The 27,205-nt window shown below is 48.1% G+C and overlaps 1 protein-coding gene, 1 long non-coding RNA gene and 3 other non-coding genes across 7 annotated transcripts in view; 4 read left to right on the top strand and 1 right to left on the bottom strand.

Moving 5' to 3' along the window:
• The window catches only part of Znfx1 (zinc finger NFX1-type containing 1), a 34,210-nt gene extending 19,633 nt beyond the window's left edge, over positions 1-14,577 (bottom strand). The window contains exons 1-3 of one of the 3 annotated variants that reach the window (XM_027423366.2): positions 14,430-14,577; positions 11,486-11,598; positions 6,315-8,117 (exon numbers count right to left, since the gene is read on the bottom strand). In XM_027423366.2, the coding sequence (XP_027279167.1) occupies positions 6,315-8,117; positions 11,486-11,573 (1,891 nt within the window). In that variant the 5' untranslated portion in view covers positions 11,574-11,598; positions 14,430-14,577. Of the gene's footprint in view, positions 1-6,314; positions 8,118-11,485; positions 11,599-14,344; positions 14,368-14,429 lie in introns of those variants that run through there. The other 2 variants (XM_027423365.2, XM_027423364.2) reach the window with 2 other exon arrangements.
• Positions 14,578-14,972: 395 nt separating this feature from the next.
• Positions 14,973-18,610, top strand: LOC103159462. Its single transcript, XR_003486771.2, has 5 exons — positions 14,973-15,134; positions 15,467-15,582; positions 17,444-17,505; positions 17,737-17,802; positions 18,410-18,610. It is a non-coding gene; the product is annotated as an uncharacterized LOC103159462 (long non-coding RNA).
• On the top strand, positions 15,305-15,396 carry LOC113836506. Its single transcript, XR_003486811.1, has one exon. It is a non-coding gene; the product is annotated as a small nucleolar SNORD12/SNORD106 (small nucleolar RNA).
• LOC113836507 lies at positions 17,278-17,366 on the top strand. The gene has a single exon (XR_003486812.1). It is a non-coding gene; the product is annotated as a small nucleolar SNORD12/SNORD106 (small nucleolar RNA).
• Positions 17,574-17,664, top strand: LOC113836505. The gene has a single exon (XR_003486810.1). It is a non-coding gene; the product is annotated as a small nucleolar SNORD12/SNORD106 (small nucleolar RNA).
• Positions 18,611-27,205: the final 8,595 nt, after the last annotated feature.

Here is a 27,205-nt window from a genome sequence, read left to right as displayed (position 1 = left end):
ATGAAGACAGAAGGCACAAGTGGTCATATTCCATAAACAACACACTCTTATACTCTAAGAACCCTTGACTTGTCTCAGCAGTCACTCCCCACCACGCCTTCCCCTTTCCATGCCGACTCCTGTCTGTGTGCTATATATGTCAGTGACGGACAAGATGGGGACTATATAGACTATATATAGCTGCCATCTCAGCTTCCTGCTTTAGCAGGACCAGACTCTGCCTCTCATTACCACAGCAGGCCAGTCCCAAAATTTAGACCTTGTTTTTTTTTTTTTTGAGACAGAGTTTCTCTGTGTAGCTTCTGGAGACTGTCCTGGAACTCACTCTGTAGATCAGGCTGGCCTCAGAGATCTACCTGCCTCTGCCTCCTGAGTGCTAGGATTAAAGGTGTTTGCCTCCACCACCTGGCTAAAATTTAGACCTTGTAAGAGGACTAATAAATTATTTAGACCGACTATTTTATGTAGAGACAGTGTCTATGCTGCCCAGACTAGTCTTCAATTCCTGAGCCTATATGATTCTCCTATCTCAGTGTCCCAAGTAGCTGGACTGCAGTAGGTACATACTGGCTTATAAAAAAATATTTTTAAAATTCCATTTGTTGTTGCTTTGAGGTGCCATCTCCTATGGCCCATGTGTCCTGGAACTCTTGCTCCTCCTCACTCCATCTTCCAAACAGTAGATTCACAGGCGTGTGTCACAGCACTGGTTCAACTTTTTTGTTGTCTTTTTTATTTGTTTTTCAAGACAGGGTTTCTCTGTGTAGCCCTGGCTGTCCTAGAAAGATAGAGACCAGCTATCTGTAGACCGGACTGGCCTCAAACTCAGAGATCTGCCTGCCTCTGCCTCCTGAGTGCTGAAAGCTAATTTTTAAAAAATTCTTTTAAAAAATGCATTGAGATGGTTTGAAATGTAAGCAGCATCAGTGAGTCTACTGGAGAGTCTTGGAGCCATAAGGTCTTACTGGAATAGTTCATGTTAAGATTCCTGTGTGATGCCGGGCAGTGGTGGCACATGCCTTTAATCCCAGCACTCGGGAGGCAGAGGCAGGTGGGTCTCTGTGAGTTCGAGACCAGCCTGGTCTACAAGAGCTAGTTCCAGGACAGCCTCCAAGCCACAGAGAAACCCTGTCTCGAAAAACCAAAAAAAAAGATTCCTGTGTGACTGTACAGACAGTGTTCCCAAGCCCATACAGAAACAGTGCTCCTCTCTCCAGGGGCATCTTCCTTTCCTTTCCTTTCCTTTCCTTTCCTTTCCTTTCCTTTCCTTTCCTTTCCTTTCCTTTCCTTTCCTTTCCTTTCCTTCTTCTCTTCCCTTCCTTCCTTCCTTCCTTCCTTCCTTCCTTCCTTCCTTCCTTCCTTCCTTCCTTCCAAGATTTATTTATGTGTATGAGCACGCTGTCTTCCTGTACATACACATGACAGAAGAGAGCATCAGATTCCATTAGAGATGGTTCTGAGCCACCATGTGGGTACTAGGAATTGAACTCAGGTTCTCTGGAAGAACAATCATTGCTCTTAACCACTGAGCCATCTCAGCAGCCCCTTTTTTCTTAAAGATACAAATTGCAGCCAACTCTTTTCAGGGTTTGTTTGCTTTTCTCACTAATGTATCTTGGAGATAGTTCACTGTCAGGACACAGAGACTCTCACCACCTGCTTTTTAGGAACTTTTCACCAGCTCCCTGTTTTTTCTTTTCCTTTCTTATTTTAAAGGCAGGGTCTTGTGCAGCCTTGGCTAATCTCAAGATTACTATGTGGCTGAGGCTGGCTCTGAACTCCTAATCTTCCTGCCACTGGGCCCTCAGTACAGAGATCAGAGGAGTGTGCTGCCAACCCAGGCAGCCACTGACTGATGACATCCACATTGTTCCAGATCGTATGTGACAGTATGTCACCATGGAGCCGTAGCTGGCCTCAAACTCAGAGATCTACCTGTTCCTGCCCCTACTGGGATAGCAGATAGTGTCACTCTGCTTGGCTCTAATGTGGCAAAAATAAAAATTCTTTTTATTTTTTATATTTATTTATTTATTTTTGTCCATTGGTGGTTTGCCTGTATATATGTCTGTGAGGGTATCAGATCCCCTGGAATTGGAGTTATAGACAGTTGTGAGCTGTCATGTGAGTGCTGTGAATCAAACCAGGGTCCTCTGAAAGAGCAGCCATCTCTGTAGCCCCTATGGCAAATTCTTTACATATGTTTTTTGTAGACTATGGTACACTTGGGCTTGTGATGAGGGGAAAAACTTAAATACTTTATCATCAGTCTCAATAGAGTCATTAGCAACTGGCCATAAATTAAGTCCACATTTCTACACTGTGTCAGGCTAAAGCAGCCAATGTCCTCCAAAGCTCCAAGCTGACTGAGGGAGTGATAGAAAAGTCGTGATTTCAACATGGCAGAGGGAGCAATTGATTTCTTCTTTTTATTTTTTTCAACTATTGTGTACAGGGTCCTTTGGTAGGCATCAGACCCATGCAGGTGCATCAAAAGAAAGAACAGGACCTCTACCTTCCTGGGCCTTCCACACTGCTAGAGGAGAAAGATGACAACCACATAAATCACTGTAGAATCGGGAATGTTGCAAAGGAGAAACTTGAAACCAGAAAAACATGTTAGATTCTAGACTCACTGAGGCTGGGAAGCCTTCTCCGGGGAAGAGCAGGCAAACAAACGATGCCTGTATGTGCAGGCTCCCAATCTTATCAGTGAATGAGGGCCAAGGTCTTCCTCCAGCAGGAGAGCTTAGATAAGTGGACAGGAGAGATGTGTGAGGCAGAAAATGACTGAAGTGGGTAATGGTGCTGCTGGGGGAGGGCAGACAAGGTTAAGTCCCAGCTGCCTCTGCAGGCTTGTGACAGACAGGGGAGACATCGGCAGGAAGGAGTATCTTAACACTTCCCCCTCTATGCTTCCTTCCCCTTGCAGGAGATACTTTTAGAATCTTCACCCCCACATAGCTCCTTTGCTACTTTCTCCCACACTCAGCCCTCTCGTGTGTCTATGGCGAGTTCTTATGTTCTCTGAGTCTGAAACGATGACTCAAGTGCAGCTGAAGTGTTCTCATTCAAGTGATAATGGGAGAAAACACTGCTTGCAGCACGTGTGTGACAGACAGCGCCCAAGTCACTGAAGGAGAGCACCAGAGATAGCAGAGAAGGAGCATGAGGAAGGCCCACAGGTGCAGATGCAAACAGCTGGGAAATTAAAGATAAGATACTTCATATTCTTTGTTTTGTTTCTTTTTTCAAGATAGGGCTTCTCTGTATAACAGCCTTGGCTGTCCTGGAACTCACTTTGTAGACCAGGTTGGCCTCGAACACTCAGAGATATACCTGTCTCTGCCTCCTGAGTGCTTGGATTAAAGGCGTGCGCCACCACTGCCCGGCTTTTGGTTTTTAAGACAGGATCTTGCTCTACAGCCTAAACTAGATGAGAATTCATAACATAGCTAGGCTTACTTCAAGCTCTAGGCAACACTTACCTCAGCCTCCTGAGTGCTGAGATTTACAGCTTTAAGTCACTACTTCTGATATGACTTTAATTATTTCTCTTCCACCCCACACCCATTTTTGAAACAAGGTCTCATATATACAGCCCTGGCTGGCTTTGAACTAATGGAGAGGCACCTGCCTTTGCTTTCTAAGTGCTGAAATTAAAGGCATATGCTACCTTGCCAAGCTTTTCATAACATTTTTAATTCATTTTTAAAGATTTATTTTTATTTATGTATGTCTACAAGTAGGCATTGTATGAATGTGCAGTTGACCTCAGAGCCAAAAGAGGGCATTGGATCCTCTGGAACCAGAGTTGTGGGCAGCTGTGAACCACTCTTCATTTACTTCTTAAATGAAGGAATACAAATTAGTCATTGTGATTATATTGCCAGAAAACAATGTGACAATATTGTCCTAGTTAATACCTTAAATGGGAAGTGGAGGGATGGCTCAGCCATTGTGAGCACTTGTTACTCTGGCAGAGGACCTGGGTTCAGTTCCTAGCACCATGGCAGGTTAGAGCACTTTGCAGCTCTAACTCCAGCTGCAAAGAATCTAATGCCCTCTTTTGGCCCCTGTAGGCATATGGTACATTTAAATGAAGGCAAGACACTTAAGCACATTTAAAAAATTCTTAGCCAGGCATGGTAGCACATGCTTTTAATCCCCAATACCAGGAAGCAGAAGCAGGTGGATCTCCGAGTTTGAGGCCAGTCTGGTCTCCATTGAGTTCCAAGCCAATCAAGACAATATAGTGAGTTCTTGTCTTCAATGACAAAAACCAAAAAATAAATAATAAATAAATAAAACCACAAATGGATATTGTTCTTGACACAGCTACAGATGTCTCTTCTGTACACACAGAGAGGGAACTTGTCAAACAGCTAATGATCTGCTGATACAATGGAGTCTGTGAGGACTGTTTTGGAGTCACCATGACACAGGAACAAAGTGACTGCAGAACAGTGCTACAGCAGGGAAAGCTGCACCCAAGTGTAGTCTGTGTGTGAAGACTCACAGGGTAGTCCCTGGAAGGATTCACAGGAAAATGGCGATGTCATTTGCTTAAAGAAGAGACTGGGGTGGTAGGAGGCAGAGACTTGTAAAAACGTGAGCTGTTATTTCTTTCTTCTTTTTCTTTTTGAGACAGGGTTTCTCTGAGGCTTTGGAGCCTGTCTTGGAACTAGTTCTTGTGGACCAGGCTGGTTTTGAACTCAGAGAGATCTGCCTGCCTCTGCCTCCCGAGTACTGGGATTAAAGGTGTGCACCACCAACGCCTAGCCCCGAGAGCCAGAAAACTTAATATCTCAGATAAACAAAAACTAGTATCATATAGATTGGCCTGAAAAGAGTGATACCACCCAGAATCCGCCCTGGAAGGAAGGGAAACCAATGATGAGCACGAACAGGCACCTCCTCTTCTCCCTCCTCCTACATTCTGCACATGCTTCCATCATAGCAGCATTTATTAGAAAGAAACAACTTTCCACCGTGCAGTGGTGGTGCACGAGTTTAATCCCAGCACTCAGGAGGCAGAGGCAGGGGGATCTCTGAATTTGAGGCCATCTTGGTCTACAGAGAAAGTTCCTGGATACCTAGGGCTACATAGAGAAATCCTTTCTTGAAAAAGAAAGAAAGAAAAGGGGGGGGGGGAGAAAGCAAGACAGCAAGCACTTTCTATTCTGTGTTTTGTTCTGGGGGGCACGGACATAGCTTCAGCCGGCCTTGAACCTTGTAGTAACAGAAAAGCCATAAAATCCTGATCCTCTTGCTTCTACCTCCCAAGTGCTGGGATTACCAGGCCCACTTTATGCTCCCCATCCCACACCTTTGGAAACAGCCCTGCCTGGTGGGGAACTCACTATGTAGATCAGGTTCATAGGGATCAAAGTCAAACTCACAGAGTCTCTGCCTCTTGAGTGCTGCTGAGATTAAAGTTGTGATCTACCACACTGGGCCTCATTGTTTTTTTAAATCATGAATTGCCCTTACTTCATTACTACTTTAAAGACCTATTTCTACTTCATTAGCTATTCTTTTTTTGTTTGTTTTGTTTTGTTTGAGGCAGAATTTCTCTGTTAAACAGTCCTGGTTGTCTTGGAACTCACTCTGTGAACCAGGCTGGCCTCAAACTCACAGAGATCTGCCTGCCTCTGCCTCCCGAGTGTTGGGATTAAAGGCGTGTGTCGCTATTCTTGCTTGTGTTTTGAGGGAGTTAATTTAGCAGTCTTTGCATATCCATTAGCATAAATATGCTCAAAGAATGTTACATATAAGTCATTGTATATAAGCATGGTCTTATGTACACATAAACACAGGAATACAGAGCAGGGTCAGAGTGCCATGTGTGAGTGCAGCAGAGAGAGGAGCTAGGACTCTCCATGCAGGCTGTCCAAGTTCAAGTCCCAGTCCCAGCTTCAAAACACCCCCCAGCTCTTAAGTAAGAGGCAGTTTAACTCTTCTTTGACTTAGTTTTTCCATTTGCAAGTTGATTTTATTTACCCAGTAGGGCTGCTGTGATGATACAGTGAGCTAGTATATGAAAAGCAGGTTGAATGGTGCTATGATTATATATTCAATACTACTTAATTTAAAACAGCATAACCCAACAAACCTTTCGAAGAGAAGATGCACCTCTCTTTGATCTTGAGATTTTGATCTATCACTATGCTTGCTTATGGTCTTCACTGGGAATCACTGAGTGGCTATGTCATGAACAATTGCATTTCAGGGAAATATTTCTAAATTAGGCATTCTAGAAACCTAGACATGATCTCCCTTGCCTGATGTCACTGGCTCTCAGAGCCTCTTACCTGTTCCAGGAGGTCCTTGGATGATAGCCAGCTCCCTTGTGAGAGCAAACTGTAAGGCTTCCATCTGGGAGTCATCCAACTTCAGGGTCTCTTTTGAGGGCCACTGGCTGAAGTCTAAGACGTTAATTCTAGTACGTCGAAAGACCCTGGCACCCCTCAGGCACTCCCCAGTGGCTGAGGGCTTCTCCATTAGGGGGGTGAAATCATATCTGCCACCCATTAGCAAATACCTTGGCTCCTCTACATGGGAGTCACACTCCACAATGTTCCTCTGGAAGGGGACATCTTCTTCCTGGACCTCCTGTAGTCCTTCTAGGACGTGTCTGTAAGCCTCAAAGTAGGCTGTTGTCTCTACCATGAGGAAAGAGTCTGAGGGCTGGACATCTGCGAGCAGCTGCTGGCTCTTCTCGTTGAAACACAGCTGGACAATTCCTCGGCAGAGATCTTCATGCTCCCGGTTTGAAACAGTGGCAAAAAGAAACGTCTCAAAGTTGTCCTTGGACATGCACACTAATGACCCATAGAGCAGTCGCTTGGAATTCTGCCAACGAACAAACTTCAGTGGTTTTGTGTCAAACTGCACTTTGTACACTATGCCTGATGCCGAGCACATGGGGGTGATAATCCTGGCATCAAAGTAGATTCGGATGTCATCAAACTTCCTCTTCCTCAGACCCTGGTCCTCAAAGCTTTGTAGAAGCTCCAAAATGCCTTCTCGAAGGGGCCGGACAAAATCTTCTCGCAGGAGGCGGAAGTGAGTGTCTAGGTAGATAGCGGTGCTCTCGTATTTCCCAGAAATGATGTTGGGGCGAAGGAACGGCCTCTCATCCAAGTGCACTTCGTTGTAGGTAGGGTAGATGGGCATGGCCCTGTAGCTCTCAACCTGGCCTTCGGCCTCTGTCTGCACTAGAGTGTAGGTGTCCACTTTCAAAGTGCCCTCTCGCCTCTTTTCCTGCAGATGTTCAACGATGGTCTGCACCTTTTCCAGATTCTTCTCTGTCTCCTCTTCTATGTTAACCCCAGAGGCTCTTAAAGCATTAAGAGAAGCTGGCAGGAGAGAGACGAGCATGGAAGTTTCCTGCACAGAGCTGGCGGGGAAGACGCTGACGAGGTCCTGGAGAAGGGAGATGATATTGCTTATGTGTTCTGGATACTGGTTTCGAATGTCAGGGATGGGCTCAGTAATCATTCCCACTACATAAGCTGGCAGGCAGACTCTGAGGAACTTGGAGTTGTTCAAGATGCCCAGCACATGCAGGATGCTCTGACGGTCTATCCTGGAGCTGCAAGCCTTTCGGAGAACTTGGCAGATCAGCTCAAGGAAGCTGGGTTTCATGGAAGAATGAGAAAGCAGCTCCTTGAGCCCTATACTTGTGGCAAGTGTGATGGCTACCTCAGAGGGCTCTTTCTGCAGGAGACTCTCCAGAAACTTGTAGCCCAGTCTCTTCGTCTGCTGTGGCTGCTCTGCTGGCTTCTGGTGTGGGCTCCGCCACTGCTGGAAGTTATCGTTGGACCATGGTGGTCTGTGGTTCCTACCCTCCTGGTTGTCATTTCTCCTGGTTTCATTCTGGCTTTGTCTCTGGTCTCCAGCTTCCTCACTGGCATGCCCTTCCTGGTTTCTTCTTCCCTGATGTGGGTTCCTGCCCATAGCCCTAAATCTCTCTTCCCTCTGCCGGAAAGGAACAGGATGGTTGCTGGCCCTAGGATGTCTTCCAAGATGGTTGGTTCCGCAGCGGAGTGCACTGGCTGCTGGATTACTGGTTTGATTTCTAGCTCTTGGTGGTACTTCTCCATCTACAGGACCTAAACACAGTGGAGATATTGGGTAAGCACAGAGTCAAGGAAGGCCAGTAAGACAACAATGAACATACTTCCATCCTCCCAAACAAACAAGCAGCTCAGATTTTGCTTGGAGAGATTTAGAAAGTTTCTTGGCAAAGGCTGAGGGAGGGATGGCCTAGCAGTTAAGAGCACACACCACTCTTCCCAAGTTTAGTTCCTAGCAACCGCTGGGTGGTACAAAAGTGCTGTTAACTCCAGCTCCATGGGGAGTCAATGCCTCTGGACACATGTTCACATAACACAGACAGACAGACAGAGAGACAGACAGACTCTGTGTGTATAGCTGAAAAATAGTCTTTGCTGTTGCTGTTTTCTGAGCCAGGGTCTCACTATGTGTTCTGGTCCAGCTGGCTTGTGCTTGAAAGGAGGAGTGCTGGGTATTGGTGGTGCACACCTTTAATTCCAGCACTTGGGAGGCAGAGGCAGGCGGATCTTTGTGAGTTTGAGGCCAGTCTGGTCTACAGAGCAAGTTCCAAAGCCACAGAGAAACTCTGTCTCAAGAAAAAACAGGAAAAAAAAAGAAAAAGAGGAATGTGGACTGTGGAAAGAAACAGACCAGAGATAGGAGCAAGAATGGATTTGAACTCTCTGACCCTAAGTCAAGATGAAGCAGAACCACTTCTATGGATCCTGACAATTATGTCTGGGAGGCAGAGACAGGTGGATCTCTTTGAGTTTGAGGCCAGTCTGGTCTACAGAGCAAGTTCCAGGACACCCTCCAAAGCAATACAGAGAAACCCTTGTCTTGAAAAAAAAAAAAAAAAAAAAAAAAAAAAGAAAGAAAGAAAGGAAGGAAGGAAGGAAGGAAGAAGAGAAGAGAAACTGAAGGAGCACCTGCTAAGTGCCTGGTAAATGTACTTCAAGTATCTTATTTCATGCCCCATGCTGAGGCCCAACTTTCAGAGGGTTCTAGTCTCTGGCAATTACAAAACAAGTCAGAACACAATAGTCAGAGAGCAGCCTAGCTTGACCACTTCCTCACTGTGGAACCTTGTGTAATTTCTTGGTTTCTTGGCCATCTGGCTGCTATAGTTAAAATGTTTATAAAATGTCAGGAAAGATCTGGAGTGATGGCTCAGTGATTAAGAGCACTGGTTGTTCTTCCTGAGAACCTACCTGGGTTCAATTCCCAGCACCCACATGGCAGGTCACAACTTTCTGTAACCCCAATTCTAGAGGATCTGGCACTCTCACACAGACACACATACAGGCAAAATGCCAATATACATGAAATAAATAAATGTTTAAAAAAATAAATAAAAGGAACTTTAAAATGTCAGATAAATATTGCCAATACGTACCTCAATGTTTTATGTAGATATAAACATAAAAAAACTTATTTTAACACATGTAAAAATTATACAATGCTTGGAGCTATTCTTAGGACTGTCCTGTGATTTCTGTGGCTACCCTGCTGAACAATTATCACAGGCTACAAGAACAAGTGGAATAAAACTATGAAGGAAACACTACCTGACCTTTGCCCAGCATCAGGAAATGCAACTGAACGGAAAGGAAGAAGGCAGCACTTCCCTCTCCCAAGATGTTTGTGTTTTTATTTTTGTGGCTGATGGACAGGCTGTGGAGAAAATGAAGCACACATATCCAGTTTCCTTGTAGGAAAATGAAACTTAAACTCAGGAAACTGAAAAGTGAAACTTTTCATCAGCCACACTCCCCATTGCCCTCCTCACAAAGGAAGCTAGAGAGGGAGGATGGTGCACCCTGGGGTCCTGGGAGCCAGCAACCTGTGCTAAGGCTGCCCTTGCTAGACATGCTCATAGTCACTCTCCTTGCCTCTAAGACTGATTCCAGAGCAGAGTGGTGTGGAGTTTCACAAAATGGCTGTGCACAATTTGACAAGAAGTTAGGAAAGTTACAAACAGGTAACACTTAAGATGGTGGACCATCTCACCACATCAGGTTATTTTTTGTTGTTGTTATGTTTTTTTGATACAGGGTCTCACTGTGTCATCCTGGTTGGCCTGGAATTCACTAGATAGACTAGACTGGCTTAAAACACACAGAATTTAGCCGGGCATTGGTGGTGCACGCCTTTAATCCCAGCACTCGGGAAGCAGAGGCAGGCGGATCTCTGTGAGTTCGAGGCCAGCCTGGTCTCCAGAGCGAGTGCCAGGATAGGCTCCAAAGCTACACAGAGAAACCCTGTCTTGGAAAAAACAAACAAACAAACAAACAAAAAACACACAGAATTTGTTGCCTCTGCCTCCTACTACTGAGATCCAAGAGGTATGCCACCATACCTGGCTAGGTCCTTTTTTTTTTTTTTTTTTTTTTGAGACAGGGTTTAACTCTGTAACCCAAGCTGGCCTCTAAATTTTTAAAAATATATCATTATTTTATGTATATGAATGTTTTGGCTCATATGTCTACATGTACATTAAATTCCATAAAATGTTAGTATTTCAAATATGATTAAGAAATTAGAGCATCACATTTATTACGTTGGCATTAAATTAAAAATTTTCAAGGTCAGTGAGACAGCTCAGTAGATAAGGGCACTTGCTACCAACCCTGAAGATCTGAGTTCAGTCCTCAAGACCCACACAGTAGCAGGAAAAAAATCAACTCTTACGAGATGTTCTCTGATTTCCACAGGCACGGAGCATACACACAAATGTCATAAAATAAAAGTTCCCAGTGGTCTTTTAAATTTCGAAATGGTGCTATGACAGATTACAAAGTAGTTTTTAGCTGTCCCAAGTTTCTACGGGACAGCCCTGCGGCAAACCAGGGGTCATTTTGTGTCTCACATCCCACCACTTGTTTTTCTCACTCTCACAGTGCCAGGACCAAACAAGAGCCTTATGCATGGCAGACAGTGAGACAAGCATTCTGCCACTGAGTGGTAGCCCTCAGCCCTGACAAGGTTTCACCATGGGAACTCCGGATGGATGGCCTTTCTTTATCTCACAATTCAGCTGCCCTCAAATTCTCAATCCTCTTGCCTCCATCTGCTGGAATGACAGGCTTCCTATTAGCACCCATTCACCATTCTCCTAGGGAAGCTGTTTTTCATGTCATTCATGCTGTAGCTAAGGAGGCTCCCTCCCCCCCCCTTTTTTTTTTTGGTTTTTGGAGATAGGGTTTCTCTGTGTGGCCCTGACTGTCCTGGAACTCACTCTGTAGGCCAGGCTGGCCTTGAACTCAGAGATCAGCCTGTCTCTAAAGTCTCTCCAGAGTGCTGGGACAAGAGCTAGGATTAAAGTCGTGGGCCACCACTCCCGGCAAGGAGATCCTTCTTAATTGAAAAGCACAGGCCATCCCAGGTGGCCTTCTTCTTTTCATTGAGTAGAAACCCTGCTTACCTCTGTGGTTGGGAGGGGGATTCCTGGGCCTGGCCTCCAGATGTGGTCTTCTGTCATCCATGTCTGAATCCCAGGATTTCTTCCACATTCACCTGACTTTAAGTTATCTGTAACTGCACAGGCTAAGAGTTACCAGTGCCCTTCAAACACAGCAAATACCCACACACCATAAAGCCAGTCTTTCTGCCTCTACATGTTAATGATTTATTAATGAGGAGTAAGATAGTAAATGCAGTTTTTAATCATGGGCACAAGCATTCAACCTTGTGAATTCCCAACAATGATGTAAACTAAGTTCACAATTGAGGCAATTCCAAGAGATCTGACTTCCCACTCCTGGACTCCTCCTGTACCTGCTTGGGGATAGAGTGTTATTAATTCCCAAACTACTGTTTGGTTTGCCTTTCAGCCCAAGTTACTTAATCCATTACTTAGGTTTCGTTTCCTTTCTTATAAAATGATTTTTGGGGTAAAAGGAGTATATATGTGTCATTCAAAACTGCGTACTAAGCCGGGTGGTGGTGGCACACGCCTTTAATCCCAGCACTCGGGAGGCAGAGGCAGGTGGATCTCTGTGAGTTGGAGACCAGCCTGGTCTACAAGAGCTAGTTCCAGGACAGCCTCCAAAGCCATAGAGAAACCCTGTCTCAAAAACAAAACAAACTACGTACCAGCACTAACTAGCTGCAGTGTGTGTGTGTGCCCATCAACTCATCTCAGCTCCTGGGAGGTGGAGCAGGAGACTTGTGAGGAATTTTAAGAGCACTAGGGAGGTAGGAGCAGGAAGATCAGAAATTCAAAACCAGTCTCCACTGAGTATGAGGCCCATGTGGACTGTATGAGACCCTAAGTACCCACCACCCTACCTGACATTCGTATGACACAGCAGTCTACAAGTTCCTGCTCCCTACAGCTTGAAAATAAGTGAGCTATTAGTGCTGTTTCCTCAGGACCAGCTAGAAGATGACAGTTCTCCCTTTCTCCCCTCTTGATAATTTCTGAGGCTGGGTGAAGAGGAAGCCCCTTCCTTTCAGGGACTTCTCAATATAACTCATGCATATCATGTGGGCACAGGGGGTGGGGTGGTGGTGACTCAGTTCTCAGCAAAAGGATTTTTGAGACTGTCCTCACAGTTTTAAAATATTCATAGTTGGAAACTGTGAATAGATTTGGCATTGTATGAGAGGTAGCTTTTATTCTTATCAGAAAAAAGAGTCCCTTTTCTTCCTGCTGGGAATATTCTTGTGGTGTCTTTTCTTCTCATTTTACCAAACCCTGTTCTCACACTGCAGGCTCAATGGTTAGTGTTTGTTTTTAATTTTTCTGAGAAGAAAAATTCCTTCTTCTTCATTTTAAAAAATACTAAAATAGAATGCCAGCAATTTGGGAGTGTAAAAAAAAATGGGAGAAAAGAAGTGCTAGAAAGGGAGGTGCACACAGGAGAAGGGAATGCTTTGTCTGGGGTTTTGAGGGAATCAGGCAGGGAGGGCAGGAGAAGATGAGCTGTTGCCTTGCCGGGATAAAAATTAGAGAGCGGTAATTATGGGGTGAGATGAAGGAGGTGGAGCAAGCGCTGGCAGCTGGGTTGTTTCAAGTCCTCAGAGAAGTCACTACACCACTGATCTCTCAGCGATCCGGAGAGGTCTGGGGGCTTCTTCAAGTGGGGCAGGGCTCAGGGAGGGAGAGCCCAGGGAGTGCTGCAGATCCTGGGTGAATGAGGCCAAAGATATGAAGCCAGAAACAACGGGTAGCTGTGGCAGAAGTGGGGACACAGACAGGGATGAGAAATGGAGATGGTGAGGCTCCAGAGGCTGGGATCACAGCAGGGTGGGGGCTGTGGGGATGCAGTGGAGAGCTACTGATGGTGAGTGTAGGGGTGCTGAAGAAGGCTCCTAGGGGTGAAGGGGCAAGGGGGTGATCAGGGTGGGAACAGGTGAGCTGAAGAGAGGGGGAAGGGGACAATGGCAGTGCTAGGGGCTCAGGAGGTGATGGGTGCTGAGGGGAGGAGAGGAGACAGGAACTCTGGGGAGTGATGGTGAGGGGAGAAGGGATTTAGGGAAATGGGGCTGCTGATACCATAACAAAACTGAGGATTGAGGGTGATGGTGGAGCTACGGACAGTGGAAAAGGATCCTAGGGGTGATGGGAGCTGAGGGTGCACTTAGGAAAAAGGACAGCTACTCAATCCGGGGATGATGGAGAACACAGGGAGCAGTCAGGGACTCCGGGGGCTATAGGGGAACCGAGGGAGCAGACAGGGACTCCGGGGGCTGTAGGGGAAACCGAGGGAGCAGACAGGGACTCCGGGGGCTATAGGGGAAACCGAGGGAGCAGACAGGGACTCCGGGGGCTGTAGGGGAACAGAAGGAGCAGACAGGGACTCCGGGGGCTGTAGGGGAACAGAGGGAGCAGACAGGGACTCCGGGAGCTGTAGGAGAACCGAGGGAGCGGACAGGGACTCCGGGGGCTGTAGGGTAACCCAGGGAACAGCCAGGGGTGATGGGGCGCTGAAGGAAGGGGACAGGGACTCTGGGGACTATAGAAGAACTTAGGGAAGGAGGCGGAGACTCGGGGGCTATAGAGGAACCTAGAGAAGGGGACAGGGACTCCGGGGGACTGTAGGGGAACTGGGGGAAGGAGACACGGTCTCCTGGGTGATGGGAGCGCTGAAGAAAGGGGACAAGGACTCTGGGGGCTATAGGGGAACTGAGGGAGGGAGGCAGAGACTCCGAGGGCTATAGGGGACCTGAGGGAAGGGGACAGGGACTCCGGGAACTATAAGGAAACTGAGGGGAGGGGACAGGGACTCCGGGGGTCATGGGGGCGCTGAGCGGGACAGACAGGGACTCCAGGGCTAACCTGACACCTGGCCCAAGGCGGGGGCGGGGGGGCGACGATCGCGGCGCCGCAGGAGCAGGTGCGGGATGGGGCGGAGACCACTCACCGGCTCGGGCGCGTCTTCGGCCGGGAGAGCGCTCAGCTCCGGCCCTGGTAGGTCGCGGCCCCGCCCGGCGCCGCGCACTTTCGGTTTCCAGTCCCCGCAGCCCCTGGGCGGGGCGAGGAGCCGGGTGGGCGGCCCGGAGGAGGAGGAGGCCGCGCAGAACGAGGAGGCGGTGCCGCGGGCGCCAGCGAGAGGCCGGGCGGAGCTCGCCTGCGCCCCCGCCCTCGGGGCGGGCGGAAGGGCGGTGTCGCCTCAGCCCCCGCGGCGGCGGCGGCTGGACTGGCGGCGGCTCCCGCGGGCGCGGCTGAGGGGAGGGCGCGGCGGGGGGCGGGCTGACTGCGCCCCGGGCGGCCGCAGGTCTGGGCCGGCCCCGGAGTAGGGGGGCCGCGGCGGGCGGCTCGTGCGTGCCAAGCGCGACATGGCGCGGAGGCCGAGCAGCCCCGGAGGCCCAGTGAGCACGGGGAGGGGCTAGAAGCCGGCCGGACAACCATTAGCGAGCGGGGGCCGGGCGGCTCGGGAACTATATTTCCCAGGGGGCGTAGCGGCCGCGGCCGGAAGCGGCGCGCCTGAGGCCCAGTGCGCAGGCGCCTGCGTCGCCTTGGTCTATATAAGGAAGGTCCGCCATCGCCGTCGTTCTTTCGTTCCTGAGACGCCCTGGTGTCCCTTTTGTGTGCGATGTCTCGTCCACGCGGGAGTTATTTGCGGATGGTGAGCTGAGGCCCCGCGGTACAATTTTCTGTGCACCTTGTACCAAGTTTATGCTGTAATCTGCTATAGTCTGGCGGCGTGGCCTGTCCGGCGCCAGCCCCGGGTTGACCTTAGGGGAGAAGTGGATTAGATGTAAAAGAGGCTTTCAGGTTGGGCCTGGAGAACGCGTGGCTGGTGTAAATGATGACATCGCTTTTTTCCCCGTCATATCGACGATGCTGATCTCTTAAAATACTTTGCCAGTTAGTCCTGATACACCAGCCCCCCAAAGGCCTTGGTCTGCTTTGTTCTCTGATCGAGGGAAGATGGCGATTGACGCCTTTATTTTGCAGGTTGGCTTGATGAAGCGACACGGAGCAGGGGTTGGAGGGATAGAAGACGGCACCTTTGCGCCTCCAGGGAGATGAGAGAATACATCTGCGGTCTTCGACCTCCTAATCTCTTCAAGGTGCGATTTGTCTAATGGCTTAACATAGGAAACATTAAGAGCTTTTAAATTGGTTGTGATTTAGAATTCAAATGCAAGATTTGATGCTGTGAGATAGGTTTGCCAGTGCTAGGGATGGAACCCTCATTAATGCAGGGCACGTGTCTTGCCTCTGAACTTTTACTATTGGTGCATCCTAGTGAATGGACAGGTTTAAGAGAAACATGTAGATTGCTTTTAGAAAGCCTCAATTTTCATTCCATCATAGTGGTATCTCCAGTTCCGGGTGATGCAGATCCCAGTCCTGGTCAGTTTATTTTTTGGCAACTAGAAAAGGCAATCTCAGGGCCAGAGAAATGGTTCAGTGGTATAAGAGCGCTGGACTGCTCTTCCAGAGAGCCAGGGTTCAAATCCCAACACCCATGTGGCAGTTAACAACTGTGATTTCCGGACCTGACACCTCACACGAACATGCATGCGGAAAAAACACCAATGCACATAAAGTAATAAAGATAAATTTAAGCTGGGCGGTGGTAGTGCACGCCTTTAATCCCAGTACTCGGGAGGCAGAGGCAGGCGGATCGCTGTGAGTTGGAGACCAGCCTGGTCTACAAGAGCTAGTTCCAGGACAGCCTCCAAAGCCACAGAAACCCTCCCCCCCAAAAAAAAGAAACTAAAGGCAATCTTTACTGGGAGGCTACACCCATGAGATTGGTCTGTAACACATTTTTTTCTTTTTTGGGGAGGTTTTTCGAGACACCTGGCTTTGGAGGCTGTCCTTGAACTAGCTCTTGTAGGTCAAGCTGGTCTTGAACTCACAGAGATCCGCCTGCCTTTGCCTCCTCAGTCCTGGGATTAAAGGCGTGTGCCACCAACGCCCAGCCCACATTTTCTTAGTGATTGATACAGGAGGGCTCAGCCGGTTGTGGATAGGTAATGTCTGAGCCTCATCATCTCAAGTTGGTGGGATTTTTTTTTTTTTGTGGTTTTTCGAGACAGGGTTTCTCTGTAGCTTTGGAGCCTATCCTGGCACTCCCCCTGGAAACCAGTCTGGCCTTGAACTCACAGAGATCCGCCTACCTCTGCCTCCTGAGTGCTGGAATTAAAGGTGTGTACCACCAACTCCCCACTAAATTGGGATTTCATGGTTTCCTTTTTCTGTCTTTAGAGATAAGGTTTCTGAGTAGCTTTGCAGCCTGTCCTGGAACTCCATCAGTAGATCAGACTGTCTCATGAGTATTAGGATTAAAGGCATGCACCGCCAGTCTTTTCTCAGCATTTTCTAAGAATGCTATAACTTGAGTTTACATGCCTGTAAGCACTGCAGAGTCTTACGTTGAGAGCCGATCTGAGTCTTCATAAATATTAGTAGCCTAGATCTGAGGCTAGTCGGGGCTGCATCACGTTTAGATGTCTCAATGGTACGACATTGTTTTGCATGTGAAGTGTAGCGGTCAAGCCAGTTGTACCCTTAGGTGTGGTTTGTGCTGCAGTGGGCCTTAACCATCTTCACTAGTGGTGGGAACAGCCAGCTTTCCTGGGGCACATTTTCCTGTAGGTGAAAGTTTCCTAGACAAGGCAATTGAGAATTAACAGTTCAGCAAATCTTAGCAGTTACAAACTTTGCTTTTACAATCCTTACTTGCAAAGGAGGGATATATAGATATAGCTCTACCAACTAGCTGCCTGCACATGCAGGACTAGACTCAGAAGTGACCAGGCATGTATGATGACGGAACTTTTTTCCCCATCAGATCGACCATGTTGATCTCACTCTTCCAAGCCAGTTTGTCTGACATGCCTGCTAGAGCAGCACCTGCTGGTGCTTGCTATGTCCTCTGCTTAGTCCAGGGAGCTGATTCTTTTCTGCTTTTTGTGTCAGGTTTGCTGACAGCCAAGACGAGGTTTTGAATGGAGAAAGAATCCGGAAGTCAGACAGGATTGGTAAGTGGTGCCCATGTGTCCTCCACTGGGCATGGGATCTCTATGAAACTGTTTCTTTTGACAGTTTGGCTGATGCAGCTGATGACATTACTTTTTTCCCCATCAGATCGACCCTGTTGATCTCATAAGCTAATAGCCAGTTTTGTCTGATGCATTGGCCCCAGTAATAGTTCTTGTTTTGGCCTTGATCTGTTTCATTTATGATAATGGCTTCATTTTTGCTTTGTACAGGCCTGAGGGAGCCATGGATGCCAGTGTGTGGATCTGCTCTTGCTTGATTTCAGTGTCCTGAAACCGGTGAGTTTCTGTTGCTAATGGCTTTGACCCAATCTTAGAGATGCTAGTACTAGTTTCTTCCCTTTTAGCTTTTTGCCCCCCCCCCCTTTTTTGGCGTTTCGAGACAGGGTCTCTCTGTGTAGCTTTGGAGCCTATCCTGGCACTCACTCTGGAGACCAGGCTGGCCTTGAACTCAGATCCACCTGCCTCCTGAGTGCTGGGATTAAAGGCGTGTGCCACCAATGCCTGGCGTCTTTTTTTTTTTTTTTTTGGTTTATTTATCATGTATACAGTGTTCTGTCTACATGTATGCCTGCAGGCCAGAAGAGGGCACCAGATCTCATTATAGGTGGTTGTGAGCCACCATGTAGTTGTTGGGAATTGAATTCAGGACCTCTGGGAGAGCAGCCAGTGCTCTTAACCTCTGAGCCATCTCTCCAGCCCCTCTCCCCTTAGCTTTTTGAACTCAATATAGAAGCATTCACTCATCACTGTGCTTGCTGTTAAGTGAATAAGGTGAAGGGATGTACCATCAGAAGTTACCAGGCATTTTGCCCTGGTATCCAATGTTATGTGATGCAGTTCATGCTAGACAAGACTACTGACCTTCTGGCTCCTTTCTTTTTAGGCACTTCTCTGGAGCACAGACCTTGATCAGCGCCGCTTCCTGCTGGCCCTGTTCCATGAGGACCAAGGGCTATGTATAATCCAAAAGGAGTTTTCTTTCTAGACTTGGGTATGGTATAGTGTGTGCTTTCACTGGAAATACTAAATAACAGACACCTTTGGCCTCCTGTCTGTAGAAATAAAAATCTGACCAGGTAACTTACCAGCCCTGTATTTCATGTGTCTACCGTGGATAATCGTAGGATCTGGTCCCCAATGTAGCTTCTTCACTTACATATTCCCATTTGTTCTGCCTAGGATCAGACTGTCAGTCTGAATTACTCTAAGCCCGCCGTCCTTTTTATTAGTCCAAACATCAGGGTGGCCTGAGTCAGTGATATTCCTTTTCCTGCTTGGTGCCTCAGTTCCCTCCCTCCCGTCCAAACTTTGAATAAGACACTTGGCTAGAGAAGGCAGGGTGGTGTTGGCACTTGAGTGCTGGTACCTACCACTTGGTTACCCAGCTTGTGAAAGACTCCCAGCTGGAGTGGCCATCTTGGGTGAGTCATGGCTAACTCAGCTGAGGTGAGACTTGACTGAGTGGCACAGTTTATAGTCTGGGCCCCATCAGGATAAAGGCTTTAACTTGGGCTGCAGTGACCCTGTAAACTGAACTAGAATAAACCCTTTTCTGTTGTTTTTCACAGGAGTACCTCCCCCACGGTTTCTATGGTCATTCCTTGATTAGTGTTTAGTAAAGAGAACCAGGACTTAACAGCCATCAAATGGCTACCTGGAGGTTCACTTTGGCATCTGCAGGACACTTCGATTCAGGGTACCAAATCTAGACTCTTAAAACACGCTAGGCAACCTGTCACAAGGATGTGAAGGTCCTAAGACAACTTGGTACTGAGATTTTGTTTCAGGGGTCAGGATCACACTTGGGCTTGTGTGGTAGTGCTTTTACTGTATGAGCCCAAAGCCTGAGTTTTAGGTTTATTTTACCTGTGTATGTGCACCACTTGGTATTCCCTCAAACTGCAGAGCTAGATCCACCTGCCTCTGAGTACTGGGATTCAAGGTGCTTGCCACCATATCTGGACACATGGGCTGAATTTTGAAAAGAGAAATAAGGGGCTGGAGAGATGGCTCAGTGGTTAAGAGCACTGACTGCTCTCCTAGAGAACTTGTCTTCAATTCCCAGCACCCACATGGCAGCTCACTGCTGTCCAGTTCCGGGGGATTTGACACTTCACACCAATGCACATAAAATAAAAAGTTAAATGTTTTCAAAACAGAAATGGGTGATAGGTAGGTAGATCCTCTAAGTATGCTTTTAAGAAGTGGTATTTTTGTGAATAACACCTGAAATCCACTCTGGTGGGACAAAGGGGTTTTTTTGTGGGAGTGCTTAAAGGACAGCTGCTTTCTGGATGTGGTTATTCCAGGGTTTGCCTGGCTGTCTCAACCCAGTTTCTTCCCATTTACATTCTAAGAATAACCATGCTGTTTAAAAGTTACCTACCAGGTTCCATGCCAAGGCCTAGCATCTGTAGAACCCTGTCTCTGCTGTGGCAAGAGATAACCTTATTGCCCCAGTTTTGTGGGTGAGGGAAGTGGCAGTCAGCAAATGGCTCTGCTGTGTCCCTTGCCTGGTCCTCTTTGCTGGATGCTCCCAGGAAGATAAAAGGGACAGCTCTCCTCCCTGTGGCTTCTTGGGTTCCCAGCTAGGACTTCAGAGGGAGAGGAATCAGGTACAAGGCAGAGATCCAGCTGCCTCAGGCCACTCCTCCGTCCAGCTGTTCTACAGACACCCACGGATCTCACCTTTTAGACAGGATATCTATCCCTGTCTGGCCTTGAACCTGCAATCCTGCCTTCTGGGATTCCGGCTTTCTTTCCCCTTTTGGGGGAGGGGGGTGTTTCAAGACAGGGTTTCTCTGTGTAGATCAGGCTTTCCTGGAACTCAGATCTGCCAACCTCTACTTCCCAAGTGCTGGTATTAAAGGCATGCACCACCAGGCCTGGTGATTTTTAAGTTATGAGTATGCCTGTGTGTCTATAGATATTCTCATGTGAGCACCCACCCACAGTTGCTGCTGGGTCCCCTAGAACTGGAGTGAGCTGCCTAATTTGGATGCTGGGAACAGAATTCATCTCATTCTTGTGGGGCTCGGGTCATTGTTCCCTGTGTGGCCCCTGCAGATACAGGGGTCCTTTGCTGTTTCCAGTTCCAAGCTTTGCACTGGCCCTGTGTCATTCTGGAATTATCTTCCGCCTGAGCCATTCACTGTTCATGTACAGAGGTAGGCCTAAAAAGCCAGACTCAAATGGCCTCTGTTGGCTACCTCCTGAGGCAACTCGCTGGTTGCTTCTTCCTGTTCACTGTCTCCGTCCTGCTTGGGCCTTGATCTCCTGATCTCTACTGTTGGTTTCCATGAACTAGAGTGGAAACTTCCTGGAGCCTATGAGAGTGACCTTAGCGAGGACCAGCAATGGAGGTGTGGAGCCTGAATGGCCATCTTCTGTAAGCAGGGTAGGCTCCCCATGGCGGGCCTGGGACACCAACCCTGATGTAAACCTACTACCCACACGCAGGAGTCCAGCTCCAGTGGGGTTCTTGTGCTGCAGGATGATTTGTGAAGTCAGCGGAGAATGAAGAGTCTGACCACTGGTTGTCTTTCAAACGGATGGACCTGATTAGCTCAGGCCACCTTTTTTCTTTTTGAAGATGTTTTTTTTTATATTATGTATAGTGTTCTATCTGCATGTATGCCTACAGGCCAGAAGAGGGCACCAGATCTCATTATGGATGGTTGTGAGCCACCATGTGATAGCTGAGAATTGAACTCAGGACCTCTGGAAGAGAAGCCCCTTAGCCATCTCTCTAGCCTTAGGCCATCTTTTCTTTTCTTCTTTTTTTCTTTTTTTGGTTTTTTTGAGACAAGGTTTCTCTGGTTTTGGAGGCTGTCCTGGAACTAACTCTTGTAGACCAGGCTGGCAGAGATCTGCCTCTGCCTCCCGAGTGCTGGGATTAAAGGCGTGCGCCACTACCGCCAACGCCCTAGGCCATCTTTATTTAGCCAAGTTCTAATGCATTCAAGCATGAGCAGTTTCAAAATTTTTTTTTAATAATTTTCCAAGAATCATTAACATTTTAGTGACAGCATTAACCTTTACCCCATATCATTATATAGCAAGCCAAATGTTTGTATCTAGCCAGGTACTGTCTCGAGCCCTTGCCAGGTTTTGACCTGGGAGGAATGACAAACTCAGCGAGTTGGTTTTGAGTATAAGTTTTACTTCACACTTATGTCAAAGCAACACACAAGCATAAGCAAGCAATCCTAAGAACCACAGACAATAGGCTCACAGCAGGGGTACCTCTCCTGCAGTGGCCAGCAGGTTTCTACCGGACTTCCGCTCCTCTGGATTCAGGCCAGCGAGTCTCCTGGGTGTCATGGAGTTGGGCTCGGAACCGGCGCCACTCAGCTTGATGGACTGGTTGTCGGGTTAATGGAGGAGAGCTCCAGGACATGGAGTCGTGGTCCACTCTAAAGTTCCCAGTTCTGAGCTGGTCCTTAAATAATTCGCTAAATCATGCTAATCACACTTTGCCACACTTCACACATTCTCACTCTTATCTACAACGGCTGCGCTGCGTAGTGGGCCTATGCTCCCTTTCCTTTAATCTTTCTTCAGCCAGACCTTTGCCTGCCTGGTTGTAGCCTCTGTCCTAATCTCCCTCCAGCCAGGCCTTTGCCTGCCTGGTTAAAGGCTCCTTACAGGTACCCTTGTTCATACTGTTCCTAGCTAGCAACAAACGTGCAGTTACAAAGTAACAGATGTAAGTCCTGTGGTTAGGTTTTTAAAAATTTATTTAACTTTGTTTTATGTGTGTTGGTATGATGGTGTCAGATTCCCTGGAACTGGAGTTACAGACAGTTGTGAGCTGCCATGTGGGTGGTGGGAATTGAACCCAGGTCCTCTAGAAGAGTAGCCAGGGCTCTTAACCACTGAGCCATCTCTCTAGCCTCCTGTGATTAGTTCTTAACAATATGAAATCAGCTGATGCCTAGGATATCATTTTCAGGTGTATACCAGTTTCTAAGTAATCTGATGTCACCTTTATTATGTGGATTACAGTTATAATCCTATTCTTTATAAATTCTTAAAATAGTAGTGATTAATACCTATTGGAACTAAATTTCTTATTGTTCCTGGCAATTTCTGCATGTACTTTTCTTTTAAGGGAACTGGGAGTTTTAGATCCCTACCCCCAACCCCCACCCCAAGAGAGGGTTTTTCTGTGGCTTTGGAGGCTATCCTGGAACTAGCTCTTGTAAACCAGGCTGGTCTTGAACTCACAGAGATTGGCTTGCCTCTGCCTCCCTAGTGCTGGGATCAAAGGTGTATACCACCACCACCTGGTTTAGATTCCTTTATTGATACTTTGACATTGGAAAAATAGAATGTTCATGTCCTGGTACCAGAGAGATATCTGACCTTTATGTCTTACCTCTTTTCCTTATATGTTCCTATAAGTTTTAATGTCATCTTTTAGGAAACTTTTCCTAATTCTTAAGTTCTTTGGAGTATATTTACATAGGATTAACAAAATAAATCTGACCTTGAGAAGAGGAAGGATGGTAGGAGCCAGAGGGTCCAGGACACTAGAGCACAACCCCCACAGGATCAGCTAAGCAGGGCTCACGGGGCTCACAGAGACTGAAGCGACAGTCATGGAGCCTGCTTGGGTCTGAGCTACGTCCTTTGCATATACGCTGTGGTGGTTTAGCTTGGGGTTTTTGATGGACTCCTAACAGTGGGAGCGGGCATGTCCCTGACTCTTGCCTGCTCTTGGGATCCTTTTCCTCCTCCTGGGTTGCCTTGTCCAGCCTAGATATGAGGGTTTGTGCCTGGTCCTATTGCATCTTGTTATGCTGTGTTCGGTAATATCACTGGGAGGGCTCGCTTTTTTGTTTGTTTGTTTGTTGTGTTTTTCTGAAGGAAAAGGAGGGAGCACGGACGTGCAGGGGAGGAGAGACTAGGCAGAGGAGAGGGAGGGGAGAATCTCTTTAATTTGGGTTTTTATGTTTCTTTCTTTCTCTGTTTGAGACAAGGTTTCTCTGTGTAGCCCAGGTTGTTCTGGAACTTGCTCTGTAGACCAGGCTGGTCTTGAGTTCACAGAGATCCATATGCCTTTGCCTACTGAATGCCAGGATTGAATGCATGCACCACCAAACCAGGCCCAAGACATTTAAATAATTATTTTTATTTCACGTGAATTCATGTTTTGCCTGCACGCATGTCTGTGAGAAGGTGTCAGATCCCCTGAAATTGGAATTACAGACAATTATGAGCTGCCATGTGGGTTCTGGGAATTGAGCCAGGGTCCTCTAGGAAGAGCAGCCAATGCTTCTAACCACTGAGCCTTCTCTCCAGCTCCAAGTCCAAGTCTTTTTTTTTTTTTTTTTTTTTTCCTTTGGTTTTTTGAGACAGGGTTTCTCTGTGTAGCTTTGGAGCCTATCCTGGCACTTGCTCTGGAGACCAGGCTGGCCTCGAACTCACAGAGATCCGCCTGCCTCTGCCTCCCGAGTGCTGTGATTAAAGGCGTGCGCCACCAACACCCGGCTCCCAAGTCATTTTTAATAGATATTCAGCATGTTTCGTTTGCTTGAGAGCTTTTCTCATCCACCTTACAGGGCTCTTGAGCCTTCTTCCTACTTCACGCTCTGTCAGGGAGGGCCGCTGAGCCGGAGCATTAGCATCGCAGAGAAAATGAAACATCAGGCTTCACTCTGAACTTCACCCTTCACTGGTGGAGCTAGCCAGATGTGGCAGAATTGCCAGTGTGTCCAAGGGTACTGTAGGCATTCTGGGTTGTGTAGTGCCCCCAAACAGCTGAGGAAACGTCCCTTGTGCAGGCACTTATCTTTTTTTCTTTGAGTTCACCTGGCTACACAGAAAGTCTTGGGAACAGTTTATTGTCCTCTGAGTTAGACAAAGGTTTTTGTTTTTGTTTTGAGATAAGGTCTCACATAAACCAGACTGCTCCCCAGCTCACTGTGTAGCTGAGGATAACCTTGAACTTCTGATTCTTTTGCTTCTACCTCCCAAATGCTGGGATGGCAGGCCTGTGTCACCACAGCTGCTATGTGTTGCTAGAGAACCCAGGGCTTCCTCCTTACCAAGCAAGTACCTTTACCAACGGAACGGAATCCCTCACTTTGCTACATTTCTAACACCCAGGGCTGGGCTGGGCTGGCTGGGCTGAGTGAGATGCTGTCTGAGAATAAGGGCCAAACTGGTTACCCTTGAGGTATGTGTGGAGCTGGTGGGGGGTTATTCCCCTGAAAGTTCTTGGTGCTATTAGTGAGGACAAGGGAATGGTCAACAGGGACTGACTGAAGTCGGTACCTCCCTCAGCATTCAGAGAACTAAGATTTAGGACATGGTTAGGAAAAACAGCACAGGTGGGCCAACACACCAACAGAAGCTCCATCTGTCCCCAGCTCCACAATACACTAGGAGGACTGTTTACCTGAGCCTTGGACCTCCTTCCTGGTCAGAGCAGGACCTCAGTCAGCTTGTCCTGAAGTCACCCTCAGAGTAGCCAGGCAGGCATCCAGAAATGTCTACTCCTCTGCCCATGGGCAGGATAGAGACAGACCCTCGGCTGCCAGCAGGTTAATTACCCAGATGGAAGCTGACAGGGGAGAGCCCTGCCCCGGCAGAGGTCAACAGCTCTATTCCCTTCTCGGCAAGCATCCAGGCTGGCCTGGAGTACAAACACAAGGTATCGGGAAGCCCTTGTTCTGAGGAAGCACATTTGCCGTTATCTCAAGATGAAAAGCCACTTCTGGAGACCACTGGCTCCAGTCCAGGAGGGGATTTTTTTTTTTTTTTTTTCCGGAGACAGGGTTTCTCTGTGTAGCTTTGGAAGCTATCCTGGCACTCGTTCTGTAGACCAGGCTGGCCTCGAACTCACAGAGATCCGCCTGCTTCTGCCTCCCGAGTGCTGGGATTAAAGGCGTGTGCCACCAATGTCGGGCCAGGAGGGGATTTTGTTTGGCAGAATGGCCTGGTCAGATTGCTGACATGACAGGTTTCCTGAGTGTTGGGAGCCAGGGGACAGAAACTGTATGAACACATAAGTGAAACGTGCTTGTTGGGCCTGTGAGATGGTTCAGTGGTTAAGGGCTGTGATCAGCCAAGCCTGACAACCTGAGTTCAATCTTGAGGATTCACACGGTGGAAGGAGACATCAATCTCCCCTAAGTTATCCATGTGAATGCAGCGGCATCACCTCAAATAATTCTATTTAATAATGGGAACAAACTTGTAGACAACCTAACCTGCCCCATAATGTATTTAGATCATATTCACGCTCCCCATGGCTAACCCCCTCCTACCTCTCCCACTAATCCCTTTCCTCATCTAAATTAGTCCATCTTCTACTTTTGTGTTTTTTAGGTAAGACCCAATACATTGGGCACCTTGAGAGTGCTATACCACTGAAGGGATTCCTGGCAGTGATGGTTAATGTTGTCTGCTTGACAGGACCTAGATTCTTCTAGCAGGCAAACCTCCAGACATGCCCGAGAGAACTTGTGTAGATTAAGTTGACCTGATGGGAAGACCATGGCAGACCTTGGGCAGTGTGTGTGTGTGTAGGACTGAATAAAAAGGACAAAGGGAGCTGAACATGCTCTTTGCTTCCTGACTCCAGATGCAATGTGACTAGCTGCATCACACCCCTGGTGTTGAGACTTTCCTGGCCATGGTGGGCTGCACACTTGAGCTGTGAGCCAAAAGAAACCCTTCAGTTATTTTTGCCAAGAATCTTGTCACAACAAAGATACACAGCCTTGATAGATGTTTGGAAATAAGACCCCTGCCAGGTAGTTTGGGAGATGCCTCTCTGCCCCTCTTTATTCTCTGTGTCTGTTTTCTGGCCTTATCATAAGCTGCTGTCCCTGAAGTAGCCAGAATGGGGACGCCTTAGGAACACACACACACACACACACACACACACACGGGGGGGAGGGAGGGGGGGTGCGGCACAAGGGCGCGTGCGCCGCGCGCACACACGGGGGTTGCGGTACAACCGCGCGCGCGCGCACACACACGCGCGCGCACACACACACACGGTTGCGGCACAATGGGGTACACACACACACACACACACACACACACACACACACACACACACGGGGTTGCGGCACAATGGGGCCCGCGCGCGCGCACACACATACATACATACACACACACACACACACACACACACAACACACACACACACACACACACACACACACGGGGGGGGGGGACGACGACCGCAGCACAATGGGGCCGCTTTAGGAATACCCACACACCCCAAATCCTTTTCTTCAGTCCCTGAGAATCATTTCTAGGGAGACCCTGACACAGCTCAGAGCTCAGGTTCATCCCTGAGCCAATCACCGAGGCTAGGAAGATAGAGAACCCTGATTGGTTCTCTCTGGCGGCGGGCGTGGCTGCTGGACCAGGCTCCTTTGGAGGTCTGCATTTGAGGCTTCATGCAAGCGCCAGGAGTCTCCTCCCAGTCAACTCTAATAGGCAGAGCTCTCAGAAGACAACTCTTGCAGCAACGCGGGCTACTGGCAGGCACAGGGGGCAGAGTAGGTGGGGCCAGGCATCTTTGAGCCATCTCTGGAAGAAGCCTATCTCGTTTTCAGGCTGCCCAGCGGTGCGGCCACCAGGGGGCAGCATCCCCTTGTGGTCACCGCTGTCTCCTCAAGCTAGAGACTCTTCCAGCAGGGGGCGCTGCTAATCG

Source organism: Cricetulus griseus, chromosome 6 (genome assembly GCF_003668045.3).
Source record: "Cricetulus griseus strain 17A/GY chromosome 6, alternate assembly CriGri-PICRH-1.0, whole genome shotgun sequence".
Lineage (NCBI taxonomy): Eukaryota > Metazoa > Chordata > Mammalia > Rodentia > Cricetidae > Cricetulus > Cricetulus griseus.
This window is presented reverse-complemented; position numbering and strand designations above follow the sequence as displayed.